The following is a 27,648-nucleotide window of genomic DNA, read 5'->3' on the forward strand; positions in this document are numbered from 1 at the left end:
TCTTGGTCCGGATTCTTATCTTGGTGACAAGAGACAAGCAAACATAGTAACTCTTTTTTTCGTGAAACGTATGTTTAGTCAATTTCGCGCATAAAGAGGCACTCGGCACTCAGTAGTAGGTGGTTATCAGTTATCAGCTCGGCCTTTAGTTCTTAGTCAAACGCTTCATCAAACCCATTATTGAGTAGCATGTTGATGCCTGATGCCAGTTGAAGCCATCTCGACGTCGTGAAATGGAGCATCTTCTGTCATAGCAGTAGAATCGTCAGATGCCGCATTTAAATCCTCCATTCCAGGCGTTGCTGTTGCCATATCGATCTTCGAAATGATTTGGTCTAGACGTCAAGTTGACCCGTTCTATGTCTGAAGAGATTTTAAAGTGCAATACCTAACATTATATCTTGATCTACAAAAGAGTTTTTTTAAATGAACCGCTGTGTTTCTATATTTTTCAAGAACCAAGGATTATCTGATAACTACTGACTTGCAAAGAGAGTGGCCGACGGACGTCCTCTCTATAGCCGCAAGTATTTTTTCGTCACTTGCTGAGTTCCAAACTAGACGTCTATGGCATCGTGGGGTAAATTGATGCTGGAGGCATCATTGAAGAGACACCGAGATAATTTAAATGGTAAGTTATTGGCCATTCTTATTACATCACAGTTGATTTAAGATTTTCAATAGGGTAGACATCACACTAGGTACTTTGGTAAAAAATTCAAATTGGATTGAGCTCAATGAAACCTATATCATTTTAAAGTGCTTTTCACCACGATTCTAATGATACCAAAATTGTGAAAATCAGATAAGCAGAAAAAAAGTTGTGTTAGTTTAAAGGCTGACAAATGGTCTTCTATTTGCCTTTGTTATTTACTGACGGACTTTGTGACCTGAAAATTGTTGCATTTCCGGTAGTAACCGCCATTTGGATTTCAAAACTGGTCTAAAATGACCGCTAAGATTTGAGTAAGGATTTTACTGGAACGAATTTCATGGATGCGGTATACAACTTTGCCCTGAATTTAATTTTATAAAAAGTTAAGATGTTAAATAAACGTGCCAGCATGAAATTTTGATTTACCAAGTTCTAATCTTTTAATTATCCAAAGCTAAATTATACCCTACTTTATCCATAATCAAAAGTTATACTAAATTGTCATTGATTTTAAAATAAACTACACCAAACGATAGAGTAATTTCTCCTGAAGAAAATAAGACATAAATCATTAAAATCCATCCATAAAAAAAAAATCTATGGAACTTTTTCTGAGACCCATCACTCAAAAGTCCAAAAAATCGGGTCACAGCCACTAGGCCATTTATCGGCTCCCTGCTGGAGGGCCAAATGGACGTTTACCAAAGTACCTAATCACACACACACCGATTGATGATTGTCACTTGTCAGTCAGTCATTTGGAAGTGGAGTCAGATAATTCGGGAACTTCTGTAGACTGTAGATTCACACTAGTGAGTAAGATCTGTCGTTTACTACTACTACTACTACTACCACTACTACTTTTAGTTTTAGCGCTATCCAACTCAACACTTCTCGTGTTTATTTTATTTTGGCAAAACTAGAATGGATTTTTGAAAAGAATATAAAATAATTTAAACTTAAACCTGTCTTTGCATCTTGCTTTATGCATACAGTATGCCATATCACAGCCATCACAAAATCATAGTTTAATGTTGAGAATATGCTATTTCTTTTGTAACTTCAGATCAGAGAGATTTGAGCTTTAAAAATCCTGAAAAATGTCTTGCTGTCAATCCAGACAACCCTTTTGATGTGATCTATGATGTTAATGGTAAGAATGTAATTTGATGAGGAAATGAATAACATTTAGGTACACATAGTTTGCTTTTTTTTTTTTTTTTTTTGAGTCATGATGTGTAATACTATTACAGTCCACTCCGGATAATTGCAACTCGTTTAATCGCAACTTTCGGTTAATCACAATATTTCCTAAGCAATGGAAATAATTCTATATAAAAGTCACTGGTTAATTGCAACAAACTTTGGTTTTTTAAAAAGTGGTAAATTCAAGAAATCAAACAGTATATCATGATTAAATTTCATCATGGATGAAATCGTGACAGGTTGAAGAATCGAGAGTGAGCAGGATTTAATGCTACAGTAGTGTGTCACCACTCTGTTAGAGTCAAAAGAGGGCGGGGCTCTGCAGTATGGGTTTGTGACGTCATCGGTGGCCATTAAATAGAAGAGGAGTGGGGCTGGTCATAATCTTGACAACAGGTTATAAATGACAGTTATAAAGAGAGACTGAGCGATATCCTTTGTTTTAGGATTAACAACTGTGCATTGTGACCAATGAGTTTGGTGAGAGCTTATTGTCTCTCATTAAGGCTAATCTCTTTAACTCTGACAAATGTTGAATTGTTGAGAAAAAAGATTGAAACTTCTTCCAATCTGAATAAGATATCGGCTTGCTTCATAGCTGCTTTTGGTTGACAAATCTACACGGGGCTGCCATATGGTTTTTGTTTCAATCAAATTGCTCTGTATGTGGTGGACTAAGAATATTATTTACTGGTTTGAGTTGACAATAAATGTGTAAAATGTTGAAATAGTGGACAGGAAACTGAATTTCGGTTAATCCCAACATTTTCGATGATCCCAAGGTATTGCGATTATCCTAAGTGGACTGTACCTGAATCTTGAACGAAAAACTATCATATGGATATGATTATAGACAGATTGGTTTCTGGAATTATATTTCCGTCCTCCCTTGCCAACTCTGACGTTCTTGAAATTTAAAAGAAAATAGCCAGAAGGTTACCGACTTAATTTTCTTTTTTTTCCAAAGGACAATAGTCATAAGGTAAATAATTTTTAAAAAATCCTTTTACAGCACAAGATGGCATGATTTTTTGTTTAAGAGTTTAGAGAAAAACTTGCACATGATAGTCTTCAGCTTTTTTTTGTTGTTTTTATTTTCTATATAGACTCCAACTCAGAGCCTGAAAGTGATGCAGAACAAAGTTCCATATCACATGATTCATTTGTGGTAAGTATGTACATTAAAATAAAATCATAACATTTGTATAGCGTTTATCCACAGTTGGCACCATGCTCAAAATGCTTCACATCACCATAATTTGTGGTGGACAAAACACATTTGCCACAAAAGATGAGACCTGCAGTCTGTTAGGCGCAATACAATATTTCAGGACAAGGACAACACTGTTTTACACCAATGAGATCTCCTAGTTTTTTGTTGTTAAAAATTTTTCTTTGCAGTGGACTTCGCCAACAATAACACTATTTTAAACCTTCCTCGTTATATTTTGAAGTGATATTCATTGATGAGCCATTCACATTTGAAGTCGTTTGTTTTTTATTTGACAAAATGTGAAAATGATGCGTTTCCAGGAAAAATTAAAATAGCTTCTGTTGGGATTATACTTTTGATCTCGCATTTTGTCCAAATTCTCTTGCATCGTAATGTTTATCAACTTTTTTTGTTAACTATATTGCAGTTGCAAGGTTAGGAAGTTCATATTGTTGCAATGACAACCGTTTATATGTCCAGAATCGTAGTGATATAAAAAATTGTTTTGTAGTTGTTGGTCCTGGTGTAGGATTTAAAGAGTTGGTTAAAAACGGTTTACTGAAACCCTAGTTGGTGTATCTATATTTATCCAAGCACAGTTGAACATATTAAATACTTAGACAATATGTCTGCCTTTCTCAACTCTTTTTTATTATACTTGCATTATTAACCAGCTAATTGTTTAGTTGGATTATTAAACAATGGCTCTTCATGTTTATTGTCAACATGAATAAATTGATTGATCTGTCATCTTTTCCACAAAATATACAGGGTCCCGATTTTGTTGCTGACTCCGAGTCTGATTCCTCTACGTACTCTGTGAGGTACCCCATGCTGAGTACATCATTGTCTCTGGAACCTAGTGCTCATTCCCCAACTCAGTCAGAGCCTCATCCACAACTATCACAGACTGAACCTCGTTGCCAGTCTGGGACCCAGGTTCAACCCGAATGCTATACACTTGCAAACCAACGTGTTACGTGCAATGGTGAGTCATTTTTTTGTCATTCTTCTCCTTTGATATTTGTGGGATCAATTTTAATTTACCCATTCCTTTTAAAAGAAAACTTCCACCCCCTCCATGGTGCTGCATTTGTGTTATTGCATTTTTTTCTGTTTTGGCAGTGCTGCGTCGCAAAATACGCTACCATTTACATAACAAGCACAAATCCAAATTTGATAGGGTGGACATCTTAGAATCTGAAACCCCAATGTGTGAGTGATATCAGTGAAACCAGCCATAAAAATGTTCATGTTTATTTTATTGGGGGTTTTTTTGTCTGTAATAGACTTGAATTGCTTGTATTGTAAGTGTTAAAATGGTTTTTTTGTTACAACCCATCTATATATTAAAACTGTTTCTTTGTATTTCTATGATGCTTAAGGCTTTTTTTCACAGACCAGCTGGAAACTTAACGAGAATCAGAGTAGATAACATTTTTATTAATCTTGCAACCTAAACAGTATATGATGATTGGCAGCATTTAAAGAAAAGCACATTTTCTTTTTAATTTGTCGGTACTAAAATTATACTTTGATAATGTCTGCTGTGCTACAAACCCTTTTGTCTTCCAGGTTCAATATTTTTTCTTATTCTAAAATTCTTGGGTTTCCTTTCAATGACAACTGAGATCATTAAAATTCAGCTCACAACATGATGTGTGTAGATTTGATGAAAACATATGTTCGAGTTGAGAAGCAGTGTTCACGAACTTGCTGATCGTTTTTACTAGCATTTATTTTCCTAACTTACCTGTGTCAATTAACAAAGGCAAGACTCAAATATTTTCTATCTGAACAGTGTGTTTGTTATTGAAATATTTCCGGCATATACATGTCATATTTCATTCCCACAAAATCTAAATCAGGATTAAGTTGTCTGGGCATCAGCATCGTTCAGGCAGTTGGGGGGAAGTCTTTAAGGAATTAATGAAGCCGATGCTCAACCGGTCTGGAGTACGTTTGATTGATGTCGGCTGTTTGTTCTGCCAGCCGGTGATGTTTTCTCACTCCCTCAATGACAAAGAAAGTCATTGTTATGACTATGAACTATAGTCTATTATTACTTTTGTTACTATATTAATTGTTACTTATTGCCGCTACTGTTATTATTATTATTATTATTATTATTATTATTATTATTATTATTATTATTATTATTATTATTATTATTATTATTATTATTATTATTATTATTATTATTATTATGATATTGCCTTCATTGCATTCTATTACTATTATTGATATAATTAATTTCTGATTGTTGTAAATAATTTATGTGAATTGAATTTTGTCGATTGGCCAAGGGCCTACAATAAACTTAAATGAAATGTTAGTCTTTGGATAGGACTTGGGTCTATTCTTGATTGCTTTTCCGCCTGGGTCGAGTGAAGCATTTGGAGTAAATTTTGTTGCTCAACGTAAAAAACATGACGCTTACCATTCCGCTGATACTGATACCTCCAAGGGGTGGTTGGGGAAAAACCTAAAATTCTTTTGACATTCTGTCTGATTTTTCGCTGAAACAACAAAGGACAATCTATGTATTCAGATGAGACTTCAATGTGTTACTATTCCGATTTATGTTCATATTTTGATTATAATGAAGAGGGAACCCTGAACCCAGTGAAGTGGGTGGATTGATCTATTTATTTCTATTTCAAAACAAAAATATGGCGTCTTTTCACTGGATTTGTTATGTGGCAGAGGTCTCCACAAATCTAACATACCTCTTCCAAAGGAATAGATGGTAGAAAAGTATATAACAAGAAGGAATTATGACAGTTACTTGTCCAGGCCTTAAATATTTGGAATGCTATTCCTCTCTATCGCTGTCATGTAGCTGATGTGCATACGATCTGTCTATTGATTTATTTTCATAGTTCATAGCATGATGTGCTTTATTTTCTTCTTTTTTTTTTCCAGAGAAATACAAAAAGCCAAGGAGACCCTGTCCATACTGTGGACAGTTGCAAACAAAACTCTCAAGGCATTTGATGAGGAAACACAAAGATGAGACAGAAGTTACAGAGGCCATGAAACAGCCTGTAAAGGAAAGGGATAGAACAATGGAGAATCTCAAGAAAAAGGGCATTTTTTATTCAAACACTAGAAACAATTCAATAGTTATGCGTGAGAGAGCACAAGGGTCACATGAAGTTGTTATGTGTGCTGGCTGTAAGGGGTTTTACTCTGGACGAAGGGTTTATGAACACAAAAAGAAATGTAGTACTGAGCATGCTCTGTGTACTGGGGTTGTAAAATTTTATCCCGTGGCTCCCAATGCAAGTAAAGAAATAAAGGAGAATATTCTTGACAAATTTCGGAATGATGAAGTGGGAAATTTGTGTCGATCAGACAAAGCTATAGTATTGTTAGGAACAAAATTGTGGAGTAAAAGTTCAAAGAAGGAGAGAAAAGTTATAATGAGTGATTTACGCATCTTAGGAAATTTGATTTTAAAAACTAGGAAGAGAACAAATCAACCTTCTTTCTCTGGAGAGGACGTGGTGAAGCGTTGTAACTTTAATGAAATATCGCAAACCATTTCTGAAATGACTTTGAAAGAGGATGGGACATTGAAAGCAGGCTTGAAGCTTTCAATTGGATTTATATTGAAAAAGTTAATTAATTTCTTAAAAGGGGAATATATAATGCAAAACAAAATGGAAGAATCCGCAGAGATAGATTTGTTCAAAGCTGTCCTGGATTATAATTGGGATAGTATTTTTTTTACAGCCAGAGTTCAATGTGAAGCAAAGAGAACAAATTTGAGAAAACCCAAAGAGATGCCATTAGAGAATGATATAAAGAAGCTACGGCAATTTATTACTGAAGAGATGGTCCGTATTTGTGAGGATGATTATCAATTATTTGATTCACATATGTTTGTTAGGCTTCGCAATGTCATCGTAGCTAGGCTTACAATGTTTAATGCGAGGAGAGGCGGAGAACCCGCAAGGATGTTGTTAAAAGACTGGAATGATGCAGATTCAGGTGTATGGGTTGATCCCCAGCTTGTACAACATGTCACTGATCCTCTGGAAAAAGCGTTACTTGAGAAGTATAAGCTGGCCTATCAGTCTGGAAAGGGAAGCAAGATGTTGGTCCCTGTGTTGATACCCAATGACACAATTCAGCCTTTAAGGAAACTTGCACAGGAGCGTAAAGCTGTTGATATTTCAGACAACCCATTTCTTTTTCCAAATACAGGAATATCCAAAGATCATGTAAGTGGTTACATTGCCATCAAATATGTCACTTCCTTAGTAAAGGATTTAGAGAAACCCCAGTTGTTAATAGCTGATAAATTCAGGCACCGAGCTTCGACATTATTTGCCTTACTTGATGTCCCACAACACGAGAGAGATGTCTTCTATCGACATATGGGACACAGTGAATCAATCAATCAAAACATTTATCAGTGTCCACTTGCAATACGAGAAATAACAGAAGTTGGTCATTTTTTGGGTCAAATTGATAACTCAGCATCGGTCACTGGGGAAGGAAATTGTAACATTGAAACAAATGACTCTGTAGTGAATAGAGACTCAAATGCAAATTTTGGAACATCCATAGTAACAGCTGCAAATCAAGAAGAAATATTTGATGGTGAAGCAGGAGTGTCAAATCAGCTTACGTGTTCTTCAAAACAAACTGAACCCAAGAGGAATTCAAGCAAAAATCGGAGATACATGTCATGGTCAGATGAGGATACAGATAGAGTCAAGTCATATTTTAAAAACTTTGTCGAAGATGTTTCAGCACATGGTTCAAGGGGATCATTACCTAGAAAGTCTGAAATTATTCTGTTCTTAAAACACCACAGGGTATTTTCACAAAAAGGAATCCCTGAAGGTACACTAATTAGTTTGGTGAAGACAAAGATTTTTAATGAAAGAAATAAATATAGAAGGGAAAGAGCGTTTCAATCGGTGTAATGACAATCATGAATTTGATTTGTATTACATTCATTGTATTGTATAGTGTTATTGACATATTTTGGGGGTTTACAAAAACGTTTTATCTTTATATAGTACAATCTGTTCATCATTGCAATATCCTTTTTTATATTATATGAACATTCATTTGCTCAGCTTGAGAGACAAATGCTTTGTAGAACCATAGCTGCCAACCGTTCTGTTAAAAACGGATTTGTTCCGTATTTGACTTCCTGAGTCCGTAAGTGCTTATTTTTAGTTCAAAATCCGTATTTTGTAATTTTTGACTAATTTGTGGTAAAAAAGCCATGTGAGCCTAATGAATTATTATTATTGATCCATTATTATTACTATTACTACTACTACTATTGTTGTTATTATTATTATCATTATTATTGGTGTCCAGTGAGAGCATAATCTCCATTTGTGTAGCTCTTTAATTTGAATTATGCCTCTATCATAAATGATTTTCAACAATTAAAAAAGTTCCATTCGTTTATATGACGCCTGTATTTTACTCAAACCTTTCATAATGTATTGGAGATTTGCATAGGATATGGATGTTAGCCTCAATATACTTTGAATATTCTAAGACAGTATTGATACTTTCACTATTTGTTACAAATATTATTTTAATTAAGAATAAAATTAAATCCACCTTTTTGATTGGAAGGTATTCAATAAGAAAATCAATTGCGTATATTGATTAAAGATGACAATGATTATTTCCCTTTATTAATTTATGAAATATATAAATTTAATCCCTTTAAAAACATCTTCATCTGATTTTAATTTTTTTTTTTCAAGCAAGCTTTTGTAACGGTTTAGGTTCAAGAAAAATAAGTATACTCCATTTTTAGGTGTGTTTATCTTGTCAAAGTAAAGAAGTAGGAATTCTCTAATATTTAGAGGTGCATTTTACTATAACTACTATTATAGTATACTACTTAAAGACCATTATGTTGCATGAAAGAAAACATATATGCAATCGTCTACTTTTTATCTGAACTCACCTAATTTTTACCCCAAAACGCCCTCTCAAGTGATGTACCAGGTTGGTAGTTATGCATTTCTAACCATCTTAAGTTATTTCATTTATTTTACAATTGTGCTTCTTGTGTATTGGTCCTTATCAAAGTTGAGGCAGTTGAATTCTTTCTTTATATTGTCCGTTCTGAATTTTGATCTCATTGTGGAAAGCTCCCATAGCGGGCAGGGAGGTACACACTGTGTCTTCTATCCCCTTATATCTGTTTTCCAACATGCTTTCAGTCTTTGTCTTGGAATGAGATTACTTGTTTTTTTCCTGGCCCTCGCCGGAGTCCTAGCTGGGAGGGAAGCAGTCAAATGCATATTTATTGTTTTGGGAGATGATATTTTTTTCCTTGTAAATCATCTCTCTGTTATTTATTATTACTATATTTGTTATTTTTTAATGTATAATGTAAGCATTTGAGTGTGTTCCTCTTTGTTGGATTTTGTTCTTGTGTCCGGATAAGACTTATAGGTGATCTCAAACTAAGTACATTGGTGATACGCTCTTGGAATCTACATCTGATCCCTATTTGTTCCCAGTTCCCCTATGTCTTACTTTCTCTTGGATGCTTCAACTGTAATTCTAGAACTTTTTACTATCCAATTTTCTTCCTTTTTACTGGCGCTGATATAACCTAAATGTGTTGCAAGCGCCGTAAAACCCTTAAAAACAAAACAACAATCATTGTGGAAAGTGTCATTTTAACGATTCAAATGTGCTGGTACTAAACCCGATAATTGAGCAACATTTGGACTAGCCTCTGTCATCTCAAACTTGTTAGTGTTAGTAATAGTAATTAAAAAGGCTGACTTTTATATGTTGCGATTCGATGAAGGGGGGGGGGGGGGGGGGGGGGGGCTTCGGCACACATCGCCCCTCATCCCGGGCCAAATGAGCGTTCCTTATTTTATTTTTGAAAAGTTGGCAGCTATGTAGAACTATCTGAAAGAATCAGATATGGCAGAATAAAAAGTCTTTCTACTAACCCTAACTTAATTGGCCAATGTAGCTTTATGTTCAGCATTTTCTAGATACCTAATGTAAAATTTCACTATTCTTTTTATGATAATTTTAAGAGTTGCAATCTTTAGAGGTGACTGTCAAGAAATGACATCTCTGTGCATTTAATTTCATTCTTTCTTTATCCCTCATCCTTAATCAGAATAATAATAATTAATAATGAAAAAAAATGCAGCAACGACAGCTTAGAACGGCATAAAGTGCTTAAGAATTATTTTTTTTGCATTAAACTTTATTCAAACGATTTTCAACACTTTTGCTTCACAGTTTATGCTTTTTAACAAATGCAATTAAGCAACTTACCAGCAACAACATATTGGTTTGTTATCATTTGAGGGTTTTATCAGTAAAACTGTTTCTATCCTTTTATGTTGCACTGTACACATAGCAAACTTCATGCTTTTATTTGGTGACCAAAGACTTATGTGATACAGTGGATGAATGTTTGTGATGGCTTTTGGAACTGAAATAAACCTGCAATATGATTTGTAGACTTCTATCGTTATGTATCATTTTTCGGTCAAATGTAAATGTAATTTTACACGAGCTTGATGTATCATAAAACCCACAATGAGCTCAACGTGCAGCTGGTAGTACATTTATATGGACACGAACAACGTTGTTACAATTCAGTAACGTACTCCAATTAACACAAGTGAGACTGTAAATGAGACTTTTACAATGACTCTGCATCGCCACAAATATGGATTCGAACCCTGGCAACTCGGGCGTCAGACGAACTGTCTACCACGAAACCAAAGCAAGCATTGTGCAAGTTAAAGTGAATGAGATGTTGATTGAAGCCGTTCATTGTGTCCATCAGATCTGCTGTCCTATCCATCCAACTCCATTCACTGGGTGGGGTTCCCGACTTCCCATAATGGGCAGGGACGTACTCGTTGCGTCTTCTATCCCCCTATGTCTGTTTTCCAACTTGTTTTCTGTCTTTGTCTCGGGATGGGATTACTTGGTTTTGTCCAGGACCTGGCTGGGAGGGAAACAGTCAAATGTATAGTTCGAGTTTTGGGAGATTATATTTTTCCCTTGTAAATCATCTGTCTGTTATGCTCTTTATTGTTTTGTTTACATATTATTTGTAAACATTTGAGTGTATCCCTCTTTGTTGGGACCTGTGCTTGTGTCTGAATGAGACGTTTAGGTGATCTCAAACTAAGTACTTTGATAGTGGGCTCTTGGAATCTACTGTTTCCTATTTGAAACAAATCCCCTTTGCCTTACTTTTTCTTGGGTGCTCTAATTGTAGTTCCAGAACTTTTTACTATCCCATTTTCTTCCTTTTTACTGGCGCTGATATGACCTTAATGTGTTGCAAGCGCCGTAAAACCCTTAAAAACAAAACAAAACAAACCAAGTCCATTCAGTGGTATACAACAACAACAAATAAACTCCTCTGCCTGGTCCCTTCTATCTCTGATCTTAACCTGGGTCGTCAGGTTTCTAAAGGGGTCGGGGACTGCAAAAACAATGGCGCACGGAGCAACTGGGAAATTTTTTTGCCGTGTTTGAGTCCCAGGTTATTTCCCTGAGCGCCCCTTCTGAGGGATGGACCTTCCCAGGAGTTAGTAAATGCGTTGCTCGGCCACTTCACTCTACGCACACTGGGATAAGCTTCGACACTATGGCCATGAAGCTCTTAATCTTAAGGACTTACTTTATTTTAGACAATTTGGTGGTAGCTCACTTGAAAATGCACTCTTAGGTATACACATATATAAACATATACTGGGCTCCCTAAAAGGGTTTTTTAATGTGGTCTCCCTAAAAACATGTTTTTACCAAATGTCTCCTTAAAGCTACAGAAACACTTAGTAAAACATTAGGGGGACCGAGTAATTTTCTATATACCATTGTGATCATCAAGCATCAGAATTGTGTTCATAAATCATTGTAGGGAATCAAACTATACTCATTTGAACAAAGATTGAACAGTTTAATCAATTTGAACAAGACATATGCTTGGTCCTCCAATTGGTGCATTTCACAGTGGTCACCTTAATAGTGGATTGATACTTATATATATATATATATATATATATATATATATATATATATATATATATATATATATATATATATATATATATATATATATATATATATATATATATATATATATATATATATATATATATATATATATATATATATATATATATAAAGATAAAGAGAAAGATAAAGTGAGTCCATGTGACTCATATATATATATATATATATATATATATATATATATATATATATATATATATATATATATATATATATATATATATATATATATATATATATATATATATAAATAAATTTACTCACATATTTTTAAGCCAAAACAAACGTTTCCATGTCCTTCATTTTATCAGTCGGCTGATTTTGGCTTAAAAATATATGAGTGAATTTATTTATTTTTATATGCTCTAATCTACATTATCGAGCACTCTCATACCTTCAAGTACCCATCAACACTCATATATATATATATATATATATATATATATATATATATATATATATATATATATATATATATATATATATATATATATATATATATATATATATATAATATACCATATTTGTATCCAACACGATTCAATTTATATATATATATTCAGTTTATCCCTGAAATGGCCTAATTGTGTTAAATGTGCCCTAAAACCCATAAAAACAAAAACATTTTATTCAGTGAATATTGGCTGGTAAGTCTTTGATCATTTAAGATGTTCAAAGTAGGATTTATATACTGGTGTCGTGTCAATTGGATCCTGAATTGGGCACTGACCCCATGACTTTGTATTCCCTGTTTTCATCTGGCACTTCTCCATAACCTATTTTTATCATCATATATTTATGTCAGAAAGTTACTACACGCGTAATGATTAAATCATGATGAAATATCACATCTACACTTCTCCATAACCTATTTTTATCATCATATATTTATGTCAGAAAGTTACTACACGCGTAATGATTAAATCATGATGAAATATCATATCTACACTTCTCCATAACCTATTTTTATCATCACATATTTATGTCAGAATGTTACTATACGCGTAATGATTAAATCATGATGAAATATCATATCTACACTTCTCCATAACCTATTTTTATCATCACATATTTATGTCAGAATGTTACATTTTGGTATTGTAACACGCCTGACCGGCGAGTCTTGTTTTTGTTGGCTCTTTCATTTACGTGTTTTGAGTGATTTTTATCTGACATTTCGCCTGGATTTTAATACCATCTGATTTGTGATAGTCTTGTGGTTTTATTGATATACATTTTAACGATTTCTAACAGAGGATTTTTCTAAAATTTTAAAATTTAAGTATGGATTTTCCAAAGTCGAACATAGTTTTAAACTGCTATTTGTTTACAGCCATATTGGAAACTTTATTCACTGTGCTATATTTTACAACTTTTAACAACTACCGTGTACATCGATCTATGTATAATACTAATTTTGTGAACAGACTCATAGGGGGTAGACGAAAACAACGCCCTATAACCACCGTCATTGGTCATCGGCCAACCCCACGCCCGCTCCCCCTACGACCTCGATCCTCGCTTCAATTTATCAACACTCGTCCCCCATCCAATCTAATCACTTCAATGAGTAATCCTCACCGTTCCTTATCAAATGTCAACACTGTCCGTGACAGTCAGTATGAAATTAACGACCACCATGACAACAACTCGCAGCCACAGCACCGTCTTGAGCAACAACAACAACAACAACAACAACAACAACAACAACAACAACAACAACAACAACCTGCACGTAGTGATCATACCAGTTTAAAAATTGGATTACTAAATGTTAGATCGTGTCGTAATAAAACTCAAGACATAATCGACATTATTGAAGATCATAAAATTAATATTTTTGTCATCTTGGAAACATGGCTTAATCATTCATATGATGATCCAATTATGAAAGCAATTACACCCGAAGGCTTTTGTATTAAATCATTTCCACGCATTGGGAGGAAAGGAGGTGGTATTGCAATTATTTACAACTTGTCACTCTTTGACAAGATATCATTTCACCATGATAATTTTAGAAGTTTTGAATACGCTGGATTTGCCATTCATGAAAATAATTTTAAAAAGTCGTTTCACTGTGTCTACCGCCCACCACCAAGCCAACAAAACAAAATATCAACAATTGATTTTTTATCTGAGTTCGGAGAATTTATGTCTATGCAATCCATTAACAAAAAGCATAATATTTTTATGGGTGATTTTAACATTGATTATTTCGGAAACAAAAATGAATCGAAAGTATTTCGGGAGATTATTGACACAAACAACTATATTCAACTTGTAAGCGGTCCTACAAACAACCATGGCCACACAATAGATCATGTCATTACAGACATTGAACATTCTCTCTCTTCATCTGTCTCAAATATTGATAAATTAATCTCTGACCATCATTTAATTGTGTTTTGCGTTTTATTTCCAATGAAGCACGAAGTAAAAAAGATGATAACATCTCGTAATTTGAAGAATATAAACATGAACATTTTTAAACAAGACCTTGACCATAACGTTAAAAATAAACATGATGCGAATGGTCTCCACGAGTCAATTGTTGGTACGGTGGACAAGCATGCTCCCTTAACAACTAGAGCAGTAAAAGTGAGACGTCAAGCACCCTGGTATAATACCGAAATAAAATTGAATGGATTAGCCAGGAGGCGGGCAGAAAGAAAATGGCTCAAGTCCAGAGATGCTGTCGATAAGAAGCGATACATCGCGGCTAGAAATGATGCAAAAGCCGTCAATTTCAGGGCCAAAAAGAAATTCTATGAAGAAAGCCTCAAAAACGTGGGACGTTCGAGACAATTCTTTGCCTTGACCAAGGAACTGCTGGGACAACAGACGCAACCAGCTCTCCCATCTTTAATCGATCGTGCAGATCTACCAACTCGCTTTGGTCAATATTTTAAAGAAAAAACGGATACCATCAGGAAGGAACTCTCGTCTGAATCGATCCCTACAACATTTGACAAGTTTCATGGTGATTCGTTAACACATTTTTCAAAGATTACTGAAGCTGACTTACGTGATTGCATTATGTCGTCTCCAACTAAAAGTTGTGATTTAGACCCCTTAAATACTGCCATTTTAAAAAAATGCATTGATGTAATTTTAACACCATTTACATGTATTGTTAATAATTCGTTGCAGTCAGGTGCTGTACCAGACATTTACAAAGTTGCTCATGTCAAACCTCTTTTGAAAAAACCTGATCTCGATAAAGAGAACTTAAAAAACTATCGCCCTGTCTCTAATCTTCCTTTTCTCTCTAAGATCTTAGAAAAGCTTGTTTTGAAACAATTACTGTCTCATCTTAAAAATAATTGTCTTGAAGAAAAATTTCAGTCTGCTTATAGGCAACATCATTCGACGGAAACCGCACTTGTTAGGGTTGTTAATGATCTCCTCTCTGTTATAGACAATGGTTCATGTTCTTTGCTGAATTTGCTTGACCTATCGTCTGCTTTTGATACTATTGATCACAATCTTCTTCTCAAACGTCTTGAAATTACTTATGGCGTGTCTGGTGCAGCGCTTGATTGGTTTAGGTCATATTTGTTTAATCGTAAACAGATTATTACGGTGGATGAATATAGATCGGAGGAAATCTTTCTTGATTGTGGGGTTCCCCAGGGTTCAGTACTTGGACCCGTTCTTTTTGTTTTGTACGTTGGCCCTCTGTCTAAAATCATCAGAAGTTTTGGTCTGTCTTACCATCAATACGCTGATGATACGCAATTGTACTGCGTTTCCAATATGAGAAATTTACAAGAAGTATCAGCCAATAGTAAAAATTGTATCCAAAGTGTTAAGAAATGGATGAATGAGAACAGACTGAAACTGAATGATGATAAGACGGAGGTGCTGTATGTGGGGAACAGGAAGTGGAAAAGTGAAACAGATTTGAAGTTGGGGGATGCCTCTATTCAAATTGTTGACAAAGTGAAAAACCTTGGCACATTCTTAGACTCTGGACTGTCGATGGAGCATCAGGTTAATAATTTGGTTAGATCTCTCTTTTTCCAACTAAAAAAGATTGCTTCCATTAGACGGTTCATATCTGAGGATGTGACCAAGCACCTGGTTGTGTCCCTCGTACTATCGAAATTGGATTATTGTAATGCTCTGTTGTTTGGCGTTTCGCAATACAATCTGAAACGTCTTCAGATTGTCCAAAACAGCGCTGCCAGACTAGTATTTATGAAGCGTAGGTGCGACTCTGCCGGACCTCTACTTCATGACCTGCATTGGCTGCCTGTTGAGAAAAGAATTAAATTCAAAGCTTGTGTTTTAGTGTATCGTTGTCTTGAAGGTACTGCCCCTTCCTACCTTTCAGAACTAATTGAAAGATATTCAAAACCCCGCCCCTTACGTTCGGCCAGTGATTCCACAAAACTAGTTGTCCCTCGAATTCGGAAAAAATGCTGGAATGAGATCCTTTTCTCATTTCGGACCCTCTATTTGGAACGCCTTACCGCAGAGCATTCGTGAAAAAGAATCTTTGTCTATTTTTAAACGTTCGCTTAAAACATATTTGTTTCGATTTTAGTAGATGGTATGAGAAGCAAGATAGGTTTGGTTTGTGTTGTGTGTTGTGTTGTGTGTGTGTATGTGTGTGTGTGTGTGTGTGCTTGTGTGTGTGAATGAGTATGTTTCAGCCAAAGTAATTTGTAATTTAGGCGCTTAGAGTCTGGTGTCTCGGAGTTATAGCGCTATATAAGTTTTCAGCATTATTATTATTATTATTATTATTACTATACGCGTAATGATTAAATCATGATGAAATATCATATCTACACTTCTCCATAACCTATTTTTATCATCACATATTTATGTCAGAAAATTACTACACGCGTAATGATTAAATCATGATGAAATATCATATCTACACTTCTCCATAACCTATTTTTATCATCACATATTTATGTCAGAAAGTTACTATACGCGTAATGATTAAATCATGATGAAATATCACATCTACACTTCTCCATAACCTATTTTTATCATCACATATTTATGTCAGAAAGTTACTATACGCGTAATGATTAAATCATGATGAAATATCACATCTACACTTCTCCATAACCTATTTTTATCATCACATATTTATGTCAGAATGTTACTATACGCGTAATGATTAAATCATGATGAAATATCACATCTACACTTCTCCATAACCTATTTTTATCATCACATATTTATGTCAGAATGTTACTATACGCGTAATGATTAAATCATGATGAAATATCATATCTACACTTCTCCATAACCTATTTTTATCATCACATATTTATGTCAGAATGTTACTATACGCGTAATGATTAAATCATGGTGAAATATCATATCTACATGGTTGTACACAACAGCTTTGATTGGCTATTTTTGGAAACAGGTATTCATTGTTAGTGTTAATGGCAAGAATCAATCATAAAAATCTGGCATATTAAATTGGATTTGGGATTTCAGCCTGGTGTATTTCATAAAAAAACCCTTAGCTAGTTCATAGTTTTAAATGACTTAGAGATGCTCATGAAGTTTTGAAATTGGAGACATTTTGCAGTTCTACGAATTTTTGAATTTTTACGTAATAGTAACCAGGTATAGGCTGAATAGTGAAGGAGAAAAGATGCACCCCTGCCTCACTCCCCGCTTTATTGGGAACCATTTTGTAAGTCCATATTCTAGGCTAACCGATGCTGTCTGTTGTTGGTAAAGATTGTTTATGAGGTTGACTATTTTGTAGTGGCAGTTTAAGTTCTTCAAAGTTGTTACTATTTGTTCGTGATTTACGCAGTCAAACGCTTTGCTGTAATCTATGAAGCACATGTGTAGATCTATGTTTGCCTCCCTGCTTTTTTCAATCAGTGTCCTGATATTAAATATTTGGTCTCTTGTTCCCCTGTTTGGTCTAAAGCCTGCTTGAGTTTGGCTGACTTCTTCCTTCACCACGTTCTCTAATCTCTTCAAAATAATTTTCAGTAAGATCTTGCTTGCATGGCTGATGAGTGATATCGTCCTGTAATTTGTGCATAGCTGTAGGTCTCCTTTTTTGGGGGATTGGTATAAATACAGCCTTTGTCCATTCATTTGGCCATCGTTCTTCGTGCCATATCATTTTACAGAGAGTGTGATATAATGCAGTCCCCTCGTCTCCACTAGCTTTGATCATTTCTCCCGATATTTCATCGTTTCCTGCTGATTTGCCTGTTGGGAGCTGTTTAATTGCCCATTCTACTTTGCTTCGTAGGGGTGGTAGTTCATCTCCATTTGGTTCCATCAGTGGCAAGAAAAAGATGAAGAGTACAGTGCCGTGAAGATAAATGGCAGGAAGATCTCTAACCTACGATATGCAGACGACACGGCGCTACTGTCAACAACATCAACAGGTCTCAACAAACTAGTAAAATCGGTAAAAAAACATAGTGAAGACAAAGACCTATTATTAAACGCAAAGAAAACAAAAATAATGAGCACAGATAAAAGCAGCACTGCTCAGGTCGAAATAGAAGGAGAACAACTGGAAAATGTTACAAATTTCATTTACCTTGGAGCACAAATAGAAGCCAATGGAAAATCGGCACCAGATATCAGGAGAAGACTTACAATTGCAAGCAACAAACTAAACAAAATGATGGCAATTTGGATGAGCGAGGAAGTCAGAGTGAAAATGAAGATCCTAACATCCTGTATTTTTCCCACTGCATTATATGGATGCGAGACATGGTCTATAACCAAAGAATCAGAAAAGAGAATAACCGCCTTCGAAATGAAATGCTATAGAAAAATCTTACGCATCCCGTGGACAAACAAAGAAAGCAATGCAAACATCATGAAAACACTAGGACTAAAAAAGTCCCTGCTAATGAGTAAGATAAAAAAGCTGAAACTCAATTACTTTGGGCACCTGAAAAGACACGACACACTAGAGAGAGATGTACTGGAGGGCATGGCGGAGGGCAAAAGAGGCAGAGGAAGACCACAAAGAAGATGGCAACAGGATATACAGGAAAGGCTCAACAACGGCGTGACGGAATGTGGCAGATGGGCACAAGACAGAGACTTCTTCCGAAGGACTGTGTGGGAGGCTACGTCCAAGTGATATGCCACAGAGAGAGAGAGAGAGAGAGTAACCAGGTCAGGTATAACATGACAACTGTGCTGTGACCTTGAACTTTTAAATCCCCAGGCTATAACATGACAACTGTGCTTGACCTTGAACTTTTAAATCCACAGGCTGTAACATGACAACTGTGCTGTGACCTTGAACATTTAAATCCCCAGGCATTACGATGGCTGGCACCGAGATGCATCGTCCTTGCACGCCTGGGTCCACGACAACCTTCCCAGCAAGGTCAAGACCTTGACCTCTGAGAATTTTGTCCGGGATGTTCTGTATAGTGAGGAACCCTGGATCGTTGACTTCTACGCCCCCTGGTGTGGGCATTGTCAGGTCTTCAAGCCTGAATTTGAGCGGGTGGCTGAGGTAAGTTCCGTCTTTTAAAAGAAATTTGAGCTTTTATATTGAGCAATATTCTTTAGACGTACTCAAAGCGCTTTACATGGGGTCCCAATCTTACAGCAACACTTGAGGAGAGCTTGGCTCAGCAGTATGGTCTTTGCTTTGTACCTGAAAGGTACCGAGTTCGATCACCCACTGCGCTAGGTGTCCTTGAGCAAGTCACCTCGCCTTAGCTCAATTTGTGGCGCTGCACTGCGGCTGACGCCTGGATTATTCCAGTCTTCCCTTGGAATAGATCCTAGAGAAAAATTCCCCCTATGGGATGAATAAAGGGAATTTTATGTTTTAAAGATTTAATTTATTTATTTTTAAAAAATGAGTTTTTATATTGAGCAACATTCTTTAAACGTACTCATAGCGCTTTACATGGGGTCCCAATCTAACAGCAACACTTACTCTGTCAGATGAGACATGACAATTTTGAGGTTTGATTACAATTTTTTATTTGTTTTTTTTGACAGAGACTGCAATTGACCGGGTACGCATTTTACACCTGAGTACGGTGAGAGATATGAGTAAACATCCTTTTTCAAGGACTCAGCTTTGCATCGCACAGAGTTTAAAATCTTGAGCTTTTTTTATATAACGCAATATCCACTAAACGTGCTCAAAGCGCTTTGAGTACATTTAATGGATATTGGTGTAAAATGAGAACCTGGCTGCTAACAGCGTTATCTCTGTCAGAAAAAAAATGGTATTATCGCCTAACAGGCGTCATTCTGCATGTTATGTGTCCAATGATTCAGCAAGGCAGATAACACAAACAGCGTGCTAAACCTTTGAATGAACTTTTTAAAATTGAACTTTCATATAGCGCAATATCTACTAAACATTCTCAAAACGCTTTACAAGTGGTCCCTGGACAACAGCAACACTTAACATGTAGGACGTGACATTTTTTTTTCCGACAGAGATAACGCTGTTAACGGCCCAGTACTCATTTTACACCTAAGTACGGTGAGAGAATATGAGTAAAGAGCCTTTTCCAAAGACTCAACTATGCATGAGCAAGGCTCGAACTCCGGACCCTCTGATCTGAAAGCGAGTGTCATACCACTAGACCACATAGCCACAGTCAGCTGTTAGACTCAAACCAAGGACCTATCAGTGCTGGCTCCCTAATTTGTCACCATGATTCAGACCAATATACCAAATAATATCATGACAAGAAAGAAAGGAGTCATTCCCAGCAGTAAGGCCCTTGGGGCCAGAGCTTATCCTGATTTCTATAGCGTGAAACGGACAATACACAGGGGGGGGGGGGGGGTCAGAAAAAAATCTTGACTGCACCCGGATCGATCACATGCTTGTGAAGTGAGTGCTCTACCAACTGAGCTATCGGGGCCCCAACTTGTCATAGCTGGTTACAAAGTCCCATCCAAAGGGTAACAAGCAATCATAGTTATCTATTTAAAACTGCAGATAACCATTGATTCCACTGGCTGGGATTGACTATTTCTTCTATTGTTGTTTTTTGTAAATTCATTTCCCAGCTCCTAGAAGGCATTGGCCATGCAGGTAAAGTGGACTGTGACAGGCATCCCCATGTGTGTCAAAGGGCAGGGGTCAATGCTTATCCCACTGTCAGGTTTTACAGGGGAAGTCAGACAGGTGTCAAACAGGTAAGGGAATCGGACAGGCGGATCAGTTGTTGATGTTGTCTTGTGGATTGCACTCACCAACATGAAAAGTCAGTTTCCCATTTTTGAATTTTTTCAACTTTTTTTTTTTTTTTTTGGTCAAGATATGATGGATAAAACTGTCAAGGTTGCCAACTTTCGTATATTTACGGAATCCAGTATATTATAAACCAGCCTCAGTATATTTATGGAATCCATTGTATTATAAACCAGCCTCAGTATATTTATGGAATCCATTGTATTATAAACCAGCCTCAGTATATTTATGGAATCCATTGTATTATAAACCAGCCTCAGTATATTTATGGAATCCATTGTATTATAAACCAGCCTCAGTATATTTATGGAATCTATTATATTATAAACCAGCCTCAGTATATTTATGGAATCTATTATATTATAAACCAGCCTCAGTATATTTATGGAATCCATTGTATTATAAACCAGCCTCAGTATATTTATGGAATCTATTATATTATAAACCAGCCTCAGTATATTTATGGAATCTATTATATTATAAACCAGCCTCAGTATATTTATGGAATCCATTATATTATAAACCAGCCTCAGTATATTTATGGAATCCATTATATTATAAACCAGCCTCAGTATATTTACAGAATTCAGTTTATTATAAACCAGCCTCAGTATATTTACGGAATCCATTATATTATAAACCAGCCTCAGTATATTTACAGAATTCAGTATATTATAAACCAGCCTCAGTATATTTATGGAATCCATTATATTATAAACCAGCCTCAGTATATTTACAGAATTCAGTTTATTATAAACCAGCCTCAGTATATTTACGGAATTCAGTATTTATAAACCGGCCTCAGTATATTTACGGAATTCAGTGTATTATAAACCAGCCACAGTATATTTACGGAATTCAGTATATTATAAGCCAGCCTCAGTATATTTACGGAATTCAGTATTTTATAAACCAGCCTCAGTATATTTACGGAATTCAGTATATTATAAACCACCCTCAGTATATTTACGGAATTCAGTGTATTATAAACCAGCCTCAGTATATTTACGGAATTCAGTGTATTATAAACCAGCCTCAGTATATTTACGGAATTCAGTGTATTATAAACCAGCCTCAGTATATTTACAGAATTCAGTATAATATAAACCAGCCTCAGTATATTTACAGAATTCAGTGTATTATAAACCAGCCTCAGTATATTTACGGAATTCAGTATATTATAAACCTTGGGCCCTGAGAATACCTTGGGCCTTGTGAATACATTGGGCCCTGTGAATACATTGGGCCCTGTGAATACCTTGGGTCCTGTAAATACATTGGGCCATGTGAACACCTTGGGCCCTGTGAATACCTTGGGCCCTGTGAATACCTTGGGCCCTGTGAATACCTTGGGCCCTGTGAACACCTTGGGCCCTGTGAATACCTTGGGCCCTGTTTAAAATAATGACAAACATTCAAGCTGCATGAGAACCTCTATTCAAATATGTGATAAAATGGAATCAAATATTTCCGACACCCGATGGGTTTTTGCCAGATCAGCACACATTTTGTCAAGAGCACATGCCAGACTCGCCACGGCCATGGGAGTACCGTGGAATGGAGTGATGAAGACCTGATAGGGGATGACTAAAAGAAGACCAGCCCCCAAATGTGCCCGCCAGATTGAAATATATGAAACAAATACGGTACAATTAACATCATTTGATATATTTCATTCTTGCCCACACTTTAGAAAAAGATAAAGGTATTATACACATCGTCTAAGACTTTCTTTCTACGATATATCAGGACATTGAAATCACCTGTCGAATGTTCTTTGTCTCAAGTCTGGGGAAGACTGAGATCCATCAAATGATGTACATTTTAGCATATTTGTTTAATAATTTTCAATCAGGGGGACACATTCGGGGGCTGGCCTTAGTCTTAGTTTTAGTTTTAGTGCCCCCCAACAGGTCGCAGTCACGGTACATAAATTGGTGTTTCAGTACACAATGCCCTGTCCTCAGTCTAACAAATGAGAAGCCATTATCTTCAGTCCAGTTCTTTCACAAAATCATTTTGCATGGAATTTTCAATTCCAGGTTTGTTTAAATATCCTTTTGGAAAGGTTGAATAAATGATAACGAAAAGAGTGACGATAATGGAGAGGCTTTGGATGGGAATAATACAGACAATGGGCGATTCGGGTACAAACCCTTTGTCAGCACGTGCTGGGCAAAGAGAAATAAAATAATACAAGAAAAATCACACTGAAGTATTCATGATAAATTGGAGCATTTATATCTGCTAAACGTGCTCAAAGCGCTTTACAAGGGGTCCCTAGCCAACATCACACTTAACATGTAGGACGAGACATGACGCTTGTTTGGCGATATTCCAATTTTTTTCCAACAGAGACTTTTAGACTTGAGTTGAATGAGAGAATGTTAGTAAAGAGCCTTTTCCAAGGCATCAACTATGCGCCGTTGAAAGTGTGATTCGAACCTTGGACCTTTTGATTCGAAGGTGAGTGTCATACGACAAGAAAACAGCCGCACACAATAAATCAGTCATTGTTCTTATTCTAAGAAATTGAAGATAATTATTTTTCAAAACATTTTGGTTTAATTTGATTCATCTTTATTTTTTAAATATTTCCCCAGAACTTTTACGGTGTGGACATCCAAAGTCAAGATGCTGAAAGTATTGTGGCGTTTGTCAAGTCTTATTTACCAGAGAATAAGGTGGGCACCCATTACACACTGATTAGAAAGATGCTTATAAAAGATGTAGGTTGTAGTAGAAAGGATTCAACAGTCAATGGTCAAACAGAAAAGTGAGTGGAGCAGGCACGGCACTTATGTTGATAACAACAAGAAATGAAGTGAGTTGAAAAGTGCCAGAAGACAATAGAGAAAAATGTTTTCGTGGTGATGGGGGCTTGAACCCCTGATCTTACTGGTATGACAACTTTGCCTGGCAGGGAGAGATACGCTCTAGTCTAATCCATCCGTGACTGGCCAATAGGGTCTAAAAATATATAAATAGGGATGTGAACTGTAAGCTGTAGGTTCAAATCCTGATGTGAAGAACACACAATTGAGTCTTTTGTTGAGACTATTTCTCACCATACTCAAGTGTAAAATGAGTACCTGATCACATCTCATCCTACAATCTGAGAATTTTAGCGTTTCTACAGCTTGTTTAAATGCTGTGTTGTTATTATTATTATTATTATTATTATTATTATTATTATTATTATTATTATTATTATTATTATTATTATTATTATGTTTTATTATTATTATCGTCATTATTAAGTGTTACTGTAGGCTTGGGACCTCTTTGAACATGCTTTGATCACATTTATCGATAATCACTGTATTTGATAATTAATTTGATCTTTATATTTTTCGTTGTAATCCACAGAGAATGAGAAAGGACGAATTGTGATGAAGGGACGGATCAAACATTTTGGCTGTGAAACATGAACGTTGATGATGCAAGCAATGATGTGAGATGTTGTATGATGCAAGCAATCATGTGAGATGTTGTATGATGCAAGCAATGATGTGAGATGTTGTATGATGCAAGCAATCATGTGAGATGTTGTATGATGCAAGCAATCATGTAGATGTTGTATGATGCAAGCAATCATGTGAGATGTTGTATGATGCAAGCAATCATGTAGATGTTGTATGATGCAAGCAATCATGTGAGATGTTGTATGATGCAAGCAATCATGTGAGATGTTGTATGATGCAAGCAATCATGTGAGAAACAGAAAGTTGAAAAGAAAACCAGGTGTTAGTGTTTTACTGAAAGATGATGGTACCAAGGGTACTTCGGATATAGATATAGCTAATGTTTTAAATAATTATTTTTCATCTGTGTTTGTTCAAGAAGACACTACAAATATACCAACGTTCAATGTTACAAATCAATTAAACGTCCCCGATTTTTATATTACACAAGAAGACATACTTGCAAAATTGTTGAATTTAGACGTGACTAAAAGCATGGGACCCGATTCCCTTCATCCCCGTTTACTGAAAGAAGTGGCCTTTGAAATATCACAGCCGCTATCAACAATATATAATAAGTCTCTTGAATCTGGTACCTTACCCATTGAATGGAAACAAGCCAATGTTACTGCCATTCATAAAAAGGGAAGCAAACTAGATGCTGCAAACTATAGGCCCATCAGCTTAACATGCATACTCTGTAAGGTTATGGAGTCTATCTTGAAAGACCGAATAATGGACTTTCTTGAAAGTCATACGATGCTAAACGATAACCAGCATGGTTTTAGATCAAAGAGATCATGCATTACTCAACTTTTACAGGTGATGGAGGATTTTACCAAGTTAATTGATCGTGATCAATGCATTGATGTTGTTTATCTTGATTTCCGCAAGGCTTTTGATTCTGTACCTCATGAGAGATTATTCATTAAACTAAAAACATATGGACTTAAAGGGAATATCTTTAACTGGATTAAAGACTTTCTTAATAATCGAATACAAAGGGTCATTGTCAATGGTGTGGGGTCGGATTTTAAGAATGTAATTAGCGGTGTACCCCAAGGAAGCGTATTGGGACCACTTTTATTTCTTTTATATATAAATGATTTACCATGTGGCATAAATTCAGCCTGCAAACTGTTTGCAGACGATACAAAGATCTATAGTACAACTGAACATCATAACATTCTACAAAATGATATATTTTCACTTTTCAAATGGTCTACAACATGGCATTTGGATTTTAATGTTTCGAAATGTAAAGTATTACATATAGGAAAAAATAATCCATGTCATAATTATTTTACCGATACTTCTTTGTCAAATCTACTTTCCGTTGTGCCTTATGAAAAGGATGTGGGAGTTACTTTTGATTCACATTTGAATTTTGATTTACATATTGATAATTGTGTAAGCCGTGCAAACAAAATGATGGGAATAATATATAGAACCTTTATAAGTCTTGATAAAACCACATTTTTATATTTGTATAAATCGCTCGTTCGACCAATTCTAGAATACGGAAATTGCATCTGGAGCCCATTATATAAAAGACAATCTATTAGTATTGAAAGTGTACAGAGGAGAGCTACCAAAAAAATTTATACAATACAGTATTTATCTTATAAGGAAAGGTTAGAATTTCTTGACTTACCCAGTTTGAAATATAGAAGAATTCGTGGGGATTTAATTCAGGTTTATAGATTGGTACATGGTCTGGATAGGATAGACTTTTCTGATTTTTTTTTCATATTCTAATATTACTTTTACTAGAGGGGACAAGTTTAAGATTTTTGTCTCTAGATGCAAAACAAACATAAGACAAAACTGTTTCGGTATTCGTATTGTTCAGAAATGGAACAGTTTGAAATTTGAAACAAAGAATGCAAAATCTATGGATTATTTCAAGGTGTTAGTAGACAGGGAATTATATGATGGGAGATTTATATATGACGAATAATACTTGTTTGCTCTGCTGTTGACATGGCTTTCAATCTTGTATGTATATATTATGCATTATTATATTATTATGGTTATCTTCTATACGCGTGTGTATGTGTGTGTGTGTGTGTGTGTGTGTGTGTGTGGTTGTGTGTGCGCTTTGCATGTCACGGTTAAAGATATATGTTTGTACACCACATGAGTACATTTAAGTTGAAATACTATCTTTACCACGTGTATCGTTATTGTAATATTTAATCAATAGATTTATGGCATTACTAATTAATATTAAGGGCATTCAAAGGATCTTATCCTATTTTGCCCTATACCACATGTTATGTTTGAGATGTTGTATGATGCAAGCAATCATGTAGATGTTGTATGATGCAAGCAATCATGTGAGATGTTGTATGATGCAAGCAATCATGTGAGATGTTGTATGATGCAAGCAATCATGTGAGGTGTTGTATGATGCAAGCAATCATGTAGATGTTGTATGATGCAAGCAATCATGTGAGATGTTGTATGATGCAAGCAATCATGTGAGATGTTGTATGATGCAAGCAATCATGTGAGATGTTGTATGATGCAAGCAATCATGTGAGATGTTGTATGATGCAAGCAATCATGTAGATGTTGTATGATGCAAGCAATCATGTGAGATATTGTATGATGCAAGCAATCATGTAGATGTTGTATGATGCAAGCAATCATGTGAGATGTTGTATGATGCAAGCAATCATGTGAGATGTTGTATGATGCAAGCAATCATGTGAGGTGTTGTATGATGCAAGCAATCATGTGAGATGTTGTATGATGCAAGCAATCATGTGAGATGTATGACGCAAGCAATCATGTGAGATGTTGTATGCTTAGTGGCTACAAGTTGTGGACTGTGAAAATATCATTG

The 27,648-nt window shown here is 35.6% G+C and overlaps 2 protein-coding genes across 3 annotated transcripts in view; both read left to right on the top strand.

The window, feature by feature from the left end:
* The window catches only part of LOC144958824 (dnaJ homolog subfamily C member 10-like), a 78,869-nt gene extending 53,938 nt beyond the window's left edge, over positions 1-24,931 (top strand). For both annotated transcript variants that reach the window (XM_078891043.1, XM_078891042.1), the window contains exons 18-21: positions 19,419-19,620; positions 21,150-21,278; positions 23,937-24,017; positions 24,703-24,931. In XM_078891043.1, the coding sequence (XP_078747169.1) occupies positions 19,419-19,620; positions 21,150-21,278; positions 23,937-24,017; positions 24,703-24,726 (436 nt within the window). In that variant the 3' untranslated portion in view covers positions 24,727-24,931. The remainder of the gene's footprint in view (positions 1-19,418; positions 19,621-21,149; positions 21,279-23,936; positions 24,018-24,702) is intronic.
* LOC144958823 (uncharacterized) lies at positions 62-10,561 on the top strand. The gene is made up of 5 exons (XM_078891040.1): positions 62-631; positions 1,722-1,808; positions 2,968-3,029; positions 3,846-4,062; positions 6,000-10,561. The coding sequence occupies exons 1-5, from the start codon at positions 568-570 to the stop codon at positions 8,012-8,014; spliced, it is 2,445 nt and encodes an 814-aa protein (XP_078747166.1). The 5' UTR covers positions 62-567; the 3' UTR covers positions 8,015-10,561.
* Positions 24,932-27,648: the final 2,717 nt, after the last annotated feature.

Source organism: Berghia stephanieae, chromosome 13 (assembly GCF_034508935.2).
Source record: "Berghia stephanieae isolate SIO BIC M18660-M18661 chromosome 13, UCSD_Bste_1.3, whole genome shotgun sequence".
NCBI lineage: Eukaryota > Metazoa > Mollusca > Gastropoda > Nudibranchia > Aeolidiidae > Berghia > Berghia stephanieae.